Source organism: Coturnix japonica, chromosome 3 (assembly GCF_001577835.2).
Source record: "Coturnix japonica isolate 7356 chromosome 3, Coturnix japonica 2.1, whole genome shotgun sequence".
Taxonomy (NCBI): Eukaryota; Metazoa; Chordata; class Aves; order Galliformes; family Phasianidae; genus Coturnix; species Coturnix japonica.
The window spans coordinates 73,041,240-73,051,600 of NC_029518.1; the positions used below are offsets into that span (position 1 = coordinate 73,041,240).

At 48.5% G+C, this 10,361-nt stretch overlaps 1 protein-coding gene across 1 annotated transcript; it reads left to right on the top strand.

Moving 5' to 3' along the window:
- The first annotated feature begins 6,271 nt into the window (after positions 1 to 6,271).
- On the top strand, positions 6,272 to 9,369 carry HTR1B (5-hydroxytryptamine receptor 1B). Its single transcript, XM_015859058.2, has 2 exons — positions 6,272 to 7,563; positions 8,188 to 9,369. The coding sequence occupies exon 1, from the start codon at positions 6,361 to 6,363 to the stop codon at positions 7,498 to 7,500; it is 1,140 nt and encodes a 379-aa protein (XP_015714544.1). The 5' UTR covers positions 6,272 to 6,360; the 3' UTR covers positions 7,501 to 7,563; positions 8,188 to 9,369.
- The last annotated feature ends 992 nt before the right edge of the window (positions 9,370 to 10,361 follow it).

Genomic DNA, 10,361 nt, shown 5'->3' on the forward strand with positions numbered 1-10,361 from the left:
AAAACAAACAAACTACTTTACAGTGTGTTCTATGTAAGAAATAAGACTTATTTTTCCAAGGAAGGGAAGGGAAACTCATGAAATTAAAAGCTAAATACTAAAGTTTTCTAGTTCTACTTCCACAATTATGGAAACAATCTTGTAAAGGAGGACAAGACCAGAGACCAGATCTCTAGCTTTAAAAATCTAGCGTATCAAAGGCGGTACTCAGAAGCAAGGTATTCTTGAGACCAGTGCAGAACCTTTACCTGAGCATGTTCTGACCTGAGACCTTCTCCCTGTGAAAAAAAAAAAAAAAAAAAAAAAAAAAAAAAAGATAAAAATAAAGCATACTGTTCTGAACAGAGATCATATCTTTCTTTTACAGTTAAGTATTCCTTTCCCCAACGGCACAGAAGCTCACTAGACATCGAGAAACACAGTTTTACAAGCATCAAGGACGGATGCCAATTAAGAGTCTTTGGATAATTAAAAGATTGGAAAATAACAGGCATTTGGCACAGCAGCTTCATTAAATCACTGGGGTGAGGCTCACCCAGCTTGCTGATCTGGCTCCCTAGCTTTACCTGGTTACTCTTCTGAAAACCAAGTGTGATATGGATCTGCCATCAGTCAGTGGCAAGATTGAAGTAGCACAATTTTATCTACCTCTACTGAAGCTTTTGCTTCTCAGTCTTTGTTTTCCTCTTCAAAGAAAGAACTGCACAAGGAGCACAACCTTTGCTGGCTGGATTATCCCTTGGTGGAGTTAATCTCATACACTGCAGTATCCAGACCTGCAGTTTCATAACAGCGTCTCTCCATGAACAGATTGTGTTGGAACGTGCTGGTTTGCCCACTTGCCACCAGAAGGAAATCTTCAGCTCGGCAGTACCTCAAAAAGTGCTGCAGAGATTAAGGCATGTGCCTTGATTCCCTCAGAGGACCTCCTGACCTCGGCAGGCTCCGGCATTTGGACAGCCATTTGCTACTGCTTTACTCTTGTTGCTGCAGTCTGCATTCTACACAGACCTACAAGATCTTCATGGCTTCAGAATTTCTGACTTTCAGCATTCTGCAAGATCTTCTCCCTAAGCTTCTTGCTAAGCTGTATAGACAACTAAATTTTGCAATTGAGTCTCATACTGCAGAAGAAACTGTCAAGTGACATCCTAAAAGGATTCAAATTAATGGATAATGCATTTTATTAAATTAGCAGCCCAAATCTGCATACCAGCAAAAGCTCCTCGTTTCTGATTACCTCTGGGAACAAAGAAGACTAGAGCACGCTTATACATAGTGGCAGTGGGCTTAAAATACATTACCTTCTTTTCTAGATAAATATTAATTAACCATGTAGAAGAACCATATTCTTAGTAAGAATAAATCTGTACTTCCCCTTAAATCAGCATTGATGTGCTAATTTTACAAGGAAAGTAACATTCCTTATTTTCAGCATTTTACTTCTTTACTGTGATTCACTGCATTGCACGAGCTTCCTTTAAGCTTTCTGTGTGAGTAGCTTGTTGCTTAAAACGTGTGCAGACTTCTTTTTCTGAACACAGAATTCAATGTTTCATTCCTGGAAACTTGGTATTTGGGACCTATCTGAAAACAACTGTGGATCCTAAAAAGAAACCCTTACTGATTTCATCCTGTGAAGCAGAAAGAAAGATCTGAGCGTACTGAAAGGGGCTGAAGCTTTAAGCCCAATACAGGCCCACATCTGAAAGTGGGGGATTTATGTTCTGCCAGCTCTGAGAACAGAACATGAGACTTTTTTTCACTCGAATCCCTACAGAGTCGAAACACAGGGACCTTTCCCTTCATGCTGAACAGCCGCTTTTCTTTTTTTTTTTCCTTATGTGACAGGCTGGAGTTAAATGTTATGCCATCTACTTTCGGTCTTGGTAGACAGCCGTGCCTTTGTGTTGTAGTGTCACGGCCATTTCCAACACTTCATTCCCCAATGGATCTGTATGAATTTCAATGCCGACAGATCCTGGTGGGTTTAAAATCCTTCAGGTGTACAACTGAAGCCTGCCTAAGGCATGGGTATAGTTGAATAGCCAAACTCTCTGGTTGCAAAACAGGCATTTGCACTGATTTTAGTGCAAATTAGAGGCTCCAGCAACCTCAGATGGAAAGCACAATAACAAGGCAGCAGCAGCAGCCCTTTTCAGTCATTTTTTCTGCTCACTAACAAAGCCAGAGAATAACGGGAGCATGGAAGGAGAGGTGATGGGGTAGAATTGAAGCGCTTTCCTGTGGAGCATATCCAAGAAGATCATTAGAGAGCAAACCCCGTAGCTGAATGGGGAACAGCCACCAAGCTTTACTACCGCCTCCATGAACTAAAATCTGTCAGGGTAGATGCAGTGTCTGGAGATGAAATGCAGAGACGGTATAAGGGGAACTGGAGTTTCTTTTTGCTTAACCCCAGCTGTCTACTTAAAGAGTAATTGAATACTCCTCAGAGGGTATTTGAATGCATCTTCAGGCACCTGTACCTGACCAGTGTGAAGAACAAGGAGATAACTCAATCTAGCTTTACTCCCGTGGGATGAAGAAGTCCGTATGTATGAGTGCCTGCTGAGCCCACGTGATTTTTCTTCTTTTCCTGGGTCCTCAGAGTCAAAATCAAAACCAGTCCCAGCTGTTTCTTATAATTAAATTTCAGTAGCTCAAGCTGGGTGTTTTTATTTTGACTAGTGACTTAAAAGTGCTGGCATTTAAATGGCCTCAGCTATATTTCAAAGTTAGCATTGAGAAACTTCACACATATATTAGTGTTATTTTTCTGTTGGCAAACTCAACAAAATACCACCGCGTTGATTTACATAGTGAAGGTTATCTTTGCTAACAGAAGGACTACGAATATCATTATTTAAAATAAGAGGATGAATCTCATCACCGTACAGGAGGCTACAGATGGCATTACATGCAACTTGCCACCTGGGTCAAAGGCAGAGGTGAAGTTCATTTTGTGCACTGAGCCCTGTGCTCAAATGTACTTAAGGGACCCCAAAGCCAAAACTCATACAGCATTATCCGAATTTAAAACAGATATGACTGTAGAAATTTCCATTTCTGACACTTAGTTTTGTTTCTGTGTGTTGGCCCTCCCTCTCTCTAATTTATTTACAAGTCACTAATTATATCTGTGCCATATGAGCCATTATTCATGGGCAGTTTGTGATGCAATAGACCAGTAACGTGATCAGTTTTCATTGCTATTTCTGTACTTTGGTATATTAATACATAAAAATCTAGAAATAAGGAGCATTAATAGCCTCATGCCAGCAGAAAGAAATTAATTTTATGCTTGCATCTGCACAGAAGCCAAAAGCTTCAGGGAATGGGATCCTGTCCTATAAGCATCTTCTTAGATCCAGTTAGGAGAGGGGAAGGTAAACAGCGGGCATGTGGCTGCTGCTTTGAAATGCAAGCTTCGCAGTGACAGCACAGCAGGGAGATACAATCACCCATGCGATGATACATATGATTCACAGTATGTTTCTGCCTGGTGCTCCAAGACATCAGCACTTCACTGACAACCCAGCTAGAACCTGCTTCTTTGCTGCCATCAAATCTCAACCTGTATACCCAGCTGTGGCATGGGCTGCGTGCAGCCTGGACAGAGAGAAAGGGTAAGCTCCTGCTCTGACACCAGTTCTGGGATACACCACTCGCTGCCTGGAGAACAGCTGCTTCAGTGCTTAGTGGCATATATTCTCTAAGCATCAGCTGCAGCAATGCACCTCTCTGGGGTATGGAGCACTGTCTGTTGGAAAGCTGACTTTGTGTTGTAGATGCAGCAGTTCCAAATCCCAAACTGAAGCCCCAGAGGGAAGGCACAGGAATGACTGCTGAACCTGCCAGGGGACCAGGTGATCCCTGTGGGAAGCTGTTTGAAGTCACCAGAGTGACTGTGAATGTGCTCCTGAACACTGGCAGCAGCACTACATACCCAAGTGAAGAGCAAGACAATACTACAACAGAGAGCAAACCAGAGAGGAGTGGAAAATTATCTACCTGCCAAGGCAAAGAAGGAAGCAATGAACAATGATCTCTCATGTAAATAACTCAGAATTAATGGAGAAGGACAGAAAAAAAAAAAAAAAAAAAAAAAAAAAAAAAAAAAAAAAAAAAAAAGCAGTGTTCAGAAAACACAAATATTTTATAACAATTGTCAACAACAAAATTAATGGGATGGTCAGAACTCATCCCCTGTTCACAAAGTATTTGCATTACACAGCACAGCCGAAAGCAGTGGCATAGTGAGAACCTTGCCCTTATGAGATTATACAGTTTTATCAGATGAGTCTTTCCATGGGAGAGAGCAGTTCCTAAGCATAATGCAGGGACCAGATTTTGGTCTTGCTATTCCCTGTGTTTTAAATTTAAATCAGCCTCAAGTATGCAGCCCTTTTTGGGAAAAAAATACTGAGCTACGGAGGCTAGAGGGCAGCTGCCAACTTAAGCACAACTAAATTCAGCCAGAAATGTTGAGCAGAAGTGGAAGCAACAGCAGACGATATTAGAAAACGGGATTATAAAGTCTGTGCTCAACAAAGAGACCAGAAGAATGTAGATAGCTCTACATTATTATTTGCAGTGCAGCAAAGCATAGAGGCTCCAACCAATTACCAGGCTCTGTGGAGGACAAGGAGGCATTGTAAGATAAAAACATGGAGACAGACCAAATCCTACCCCAAGTCCTGAATGGAAAACAGAAAGTTTTGATGTTTAGTGATGTTTTACCTTCCTGTCAGATTGGTGAACTTGGGCACACTTGACCACCACACTGTGATGGATCCAAGGCAGCCCTCTCTCTCCTGCACTCTGAATGTCTCAGGAATTGATTTGGGACCCACTTTATGCAGCGCCAAGCTCACACTCTGCCTTCTGATCCCAGGGGACGCGTGGGTGCTGAGCTCATCCCGAGATCGGGGCACCTTGCCCAGTGCTGCAGTGAGGAGCCCCTACAGGGCTCTGAGCCAACCGATTCCCTTAGCTCGGCGTTTCTCTTCCTGGACCCCGTTTCAGTACCGCCCCACCCTCCTCTTACCTTCCTCCCCCCACCCGCATCTCCTCAGTGCGCCCGTCCCTCCATCTGAAGGATTGCCAGTAGGGAGATGGGGCGAGCAGCGGTGCGTACAGGTGCGCACAGCTGTGCCTCGAGGCACAGACCCTCCCCTTTCTTTAGATTTGAAGTGTCGTGTCAGGCAAATGTGTACTGGAGCAGGCATTTCATTGAGCTCGGAATCGCCCTGACCGGGCACAATGCTGACTCTCATCTCCTATCGCGTGCGAAACTTTCCTGCTGCTGCAAAGCCAACGCCGGCGGGAGCCCGGCCATCCCCTCCCTCCTGCACCTCGGGGATCCCGCGGGGCTCTTCGGGGCGGAGCACACTGAAAATTAATGAATAAAACAAAAAAGAAAGAAAAGGAGCACGAGAAGAGCTGGGTCGCCACGCCGGGAGGGCTCCGCGGGCAGCCGGCATCGCCCCATCCCCGTCGGGCCGCGGGGGGCCGCTCCCCCATCCCGACCCCGCTGCCGAACCTCGGCTCCTCCCGCCGCCTGCAAAACGGGGGGGACGGAGGGAGGGCGGTGCGCGGGGCCGGGCAGGCCGGGCCCCCCCCGTCGGACGCGGGGAGGGAGGCGCTGGGAGGCGGCAGCTCCTCCTCCGCGGGCAGGCGGGCAGCCCGCCCGGGAGCGGCACGGGTTGCTCGGTGCCGGCGGAGCCGCGCCGCGGGCTATAAAAGGGGCGGCGGCTGCTCAGCCCTCCTTCATACCGGCCACTGCCGAAGGCTGTCGGCGCTGGGCCGAGGTCGGGCCCCGACAGCATGGCCGGCGGCGGGGTGCCGTGGGAGGGGAGCTCCCCACCCGCCTCCCACAGACCCTCCCCCCGCACTCGCGGTGACAGCAAACTCGTGGCGGCGGGCTGCGCTTGAAGGCCGGACCCGGCGGGGCGGCTCCGCTGCCCTCGCAGCCGCGCCGTCGCTCCCGCAGCCGAGGGGAAGCCGCCGCCGCCCGCGGGCATGCGGCGCTGCCGCCGCTCCCGTCGAGACGCGGAGCAGGGCGGCCGGCGGCGGGGCTGCGCCTAGGGGCGGCCGGGAGGGGAGCCCCATGCTCGGGGCTCGGCGCGCCGCGCGAAGAGGCGGCGGGGCGATGAGCCGGCGGGCGTTCCCGGCCCCCGCTTCGCCCTGCGCCCTCGGCCGTGGGGAGTGAGATTCCGCGCTCCCGGAAGGGCGCGCGGGAGGGAGGTGGTGCCGGCGCGGGGATGCTGCAGCCCTCCCCCGGCGCCGACGGGGTCCTGCCGGGGTAGCCGTGCCGAGCCCAGCCCCGCCGTCCGCGGGGGCGGCGGCCGCGGAGGGATGGAGCCGGCGAGCCCCTGCCCGGCGCCGCTGCTCCCCGCCAACGACTCTTACCACGGCCGAAACTGCAGCGCCGGGGAAGGGGTTTACCAGGATGCCACCCCCCTCTCCGGGAAGATCGTGCTCGCCGTCTTCCTGGCGCTCATCACCCTGGCCACGGTGCTCTCCAACGCCTTTGTCATCGCCACGGTCTACCAGACGAGGAAACTCCACACGCCGGCCAACTACCTGATCGCCTCGCTGGCTGTCACCGACCTCCTCGTCTCCATCCTCGTCATGCCCATCAGCAGCCTGTACACTGTGACCGGCAAGTGGACGCTGGGTCAGGTCGTCTGCGACATCTGGCTGTCCTCGGACATCACCTGTTGCACGGCGTCCATCCTGCACCTCTGCGTCATCGCCCTGGACCGCTACTGGGCCATCACCGACGCCGTCGAGTACTCCACGAAAAGGACTCCCAAGCGGGCAGCGGGCATGATCGCGCTGGTGTGGGTCTTCGCCATCTGCATCTCCATACCCCCGCTGTTCTGGCGGCAGGCGAAGGCCGAGGAAGCCTCTAAATGTTCGGTGAACACGGACCACGTCCTCTACACCGTGTACTCTACGGTGGGAGCCTTCTACTTCCCCACGCTGCTGCTGATAGCCCTCTACGGGAGGATCTACGTGGAAGCCAGGTCGAGGATTTTGAAGCAGACGCCAAAGAAAGCGGGGAAAAGACTGACTCGGGCTCAGCTGATCACGGACTCCCCCGGGTCGTCCTCCTCCGTCACATCCATCAACTCCAAGGCCCCCGAGGGCCCCAGCGAGACGGGTTCTCCCGTGTACATGAACCAGGTGAAGGTGAAGGTGTCGGACGCCCTGCTGGAGAAAAAGAAGCTGACGGCCGCTAGGGAGCGGAAAGCGACAAAGACTTTAGGGGTTATTTTAGGAGCCTTCATCGTCTGTTGGCTGCCCTTTTTCATCATCAGCCTGGTGTTGCCTATTTGCAAGGATGCTTGCTGGTTCCACATGGCCATCTTTGACTTTTTCAATTGGCTGGGATATCTCAACTCCCTCATCAATCCCATCATCTATACCATGTCTAACGAAGACTTCAAGCAAGCTTTCCACAAACTCATCCGTTTCCGCTGCACAAGCTGAACATTTGGAATGCGATGTGTTCTCCGGGGCCGCCCCCGCGCACGCCCGTGCCCGATGCCACAGGTGGGTACGATGGGACGGGGAGGAAACGGGGAATGGAGCCAGCGGGGAGCGGCCTCACCGTACCGCTTTCCGTCCCACCTCGGGCACGGCTGATGGGGGTCGGGCCGTCTCCCTCCCCAGCTGCCGTTCAGCCCCTTTGCGTTGCCGGTGGCAGCGATGCTACACGCTCCTGACATTTCACAGCGTGTGTCCCCCTCGACTGGCAGGGAGTGACTCACGGCAATCTGCTCTTTATCCCACCTATTAAACCAATCTGCCGGCAATTCGTATGCTAATGACCGCGCTGAGGCTAATTAGAGCTAAACGGCTCCTGTTGCCGAGCCCCGGGGAGCGGCGGCGCTGGGCGGGGAGAGGGGCGGCCCCGGGGCCGGAGCCGGGCAGCGCCGGGGGCAGACCCGTTGGGCAGCCTTGATGGGTGTGTGATGTAGGAAAGGGAGGAAAGTAGGACAGGCCGTAGGCTAAGGGTGCTTCTAAACTTCAGCCTACTTTCTAGCTTCCTTACGGCTCTGACTGCTCTTCCTGGGAGCTGCCAGTCCCACTCGGTTCTACGCTGTGCAGAAGACACGCTTTGCCTTTATTGGGATCCTTTAATAATTCTGCCAATCTCTTGCTTTTTGTCTGCAGAATCAAGTTGCTATTGTAAAGACCCACTGCTTGAAACTTCCCCAAGCCCAGTTGCCAGACTCATGATGCTGCAAAAACGTCAATACATACTGCCAGCAAACTGCTCAGCTCTGCATTTCAGTGTAATGACTCTGGCAGAGATGCTGTTCCAGTAGTCACGCAGATCAGTTGCAAAAAAAGAGGGCAGCCTCGAATCAAGGTCTATAATTCATCCGGACTGAAGAAAAAGTTTGAGAGTAAACTCAATTTATTTTGCAGGCTTAACTTCTTAATTTGTTCTCCGGCCAGTTGTAGGGGTGTGCACAAGAGCACAGTTGTCTCTGTCTGTGTTGGTAGCGTAGTTGTACTTCTGCACACCTGTAATTTCTTTCTTTCAGTGGAAAGAGTTGCTCACTCCTCACGAGCCTTAGAAAGGAGGGTGGGGGAGGGAAGGGGGAACAAACATCACAACAAAAAAACAGCTTTAGAAAAAGGAAAAGAAGGGCATCACAGAAAACTCTGTGCACGACTCCTTCAGCTGAATGTGTGTGAGAAGTGGCAGTGTGCAAAAGCTATGTTTGTATTTCCAAACAATAGCAAATGCAAGTACAGTAGAAACGAGTTGTAGACCTGTTCAACTGCACCCGTATCTATAGCCTGTCCTCGTAGTTGTCTTCACGAAGTCAGTGCTTCTTGCTTCTCCTCTGTAACTCAGGAGCAGGAAACAAGAAGTCCAATGACCTTTTCCATAAACCAGCTGGGAATAGAAGTAGCAGTTTGCTGTTGTAGCTGTGTTTTCCATTTTGTGTCAGTTGCACACCCTTACCGCATGAACCACTGCAAAATTTAGAACTCTAAGTAATTACATTATTAAATGTCTATTTTGTAAAGAAGTGAAGCAATCTGCTCTCACAGAAGAGCAGTATCACCTGCAAAATAAATACCCATAAATCATGAATAAACTGATGTTAGTGAAATTACTCTCCTCCCTACTTTCCCTTTATTAGTTCCCCCCCCCCCTCCCCCTTTTTTTTTTTTTTTTTTCTGGTCAGACCTGAAGGCCGGTCTGCAAATATCCAGCAGTCAGAGTTAGAGTTTTGGGATATGATCCACCTGCTGTGATAGAACTGCATTGATTGTTTCTCCTCTGTGTAAATGAAAATGAGTATAAACAATAAAACGCTTTACTGTGTTCTCAAGAGAGTTTGGTAGCAGTTGTGTGACTAAAAGGAGTGTTTATTGGTTTACCAATTATTGGTCTCTTGATATTGACTTTTTAGGTAATACTGACTTCATGAGTCACTCAAGAAAGCAATTGATGAAGGCTGAAATTGCAAGCTTCAATCTCTGGTCACATTTTTAACAGGCAGATTTGCTTTCATCCTAAACAGCACTGTTAGATAAAATGCTTATTATTTGTATGTAATCCAAAATTGAATTGTAGGTATTTTTTGGGGCAAATTTTTCTTACTCCATTTGTAGGAAACAAACTTTTTTTTTTTTTTTTTATTAAGCACTTGGTGGATACTATATGCAATTTTTTTTTAAGGCTGTATGTGTGCATTCCAGGTAGGGCTGTTATAAGTGCTGCAAAAATCTCATGTGATTTGTCTACCTATTATTATTCAGAGAGTCATTTAAATAATAGGATTTAAATGGACGGTAAAAAGGAATCTGTGCCTCTGCACTAAATGTAAAGAGGGTGTATTTTCATGGGCAGAAGGGAAACTATCATGATACACATTCAAGTAGTGGAAAGTAAATGTTTCAGTAATTTGAAGAAATCCAGAAGTCTTGCCTCCAAATTGCACATCTCTGTAAAAAAGAACTACTGTAATAGGCTTCTACAAAGTGCCACCTTATGTTATTAATGATAAATTTAATTAGAGGAATCTTCTAAAAGAAAAGTTTTATTTATTGAGATGCTTAAATTGCTTTTAAACTTTTTTTTTTGGAAATATACTGGGTGAAGAAAGCAAGAAAGATAGCATCTAACATTGCTGTTCTTAACCTGCTATCTCTAATTAGACATTTTCTGATGCTGTAGTATTAGAATTAGCTTGGCTTACCTCAAATTGTTGGTGAAATCAAGATATTTATCTGTCTAAAAGTGTGAAATCAGACCATAAAACGAATGCTTTCAGCATTTCCACAGGCAACTTATGTCCTTGATCAGTGTTAAATAGTTATATGAC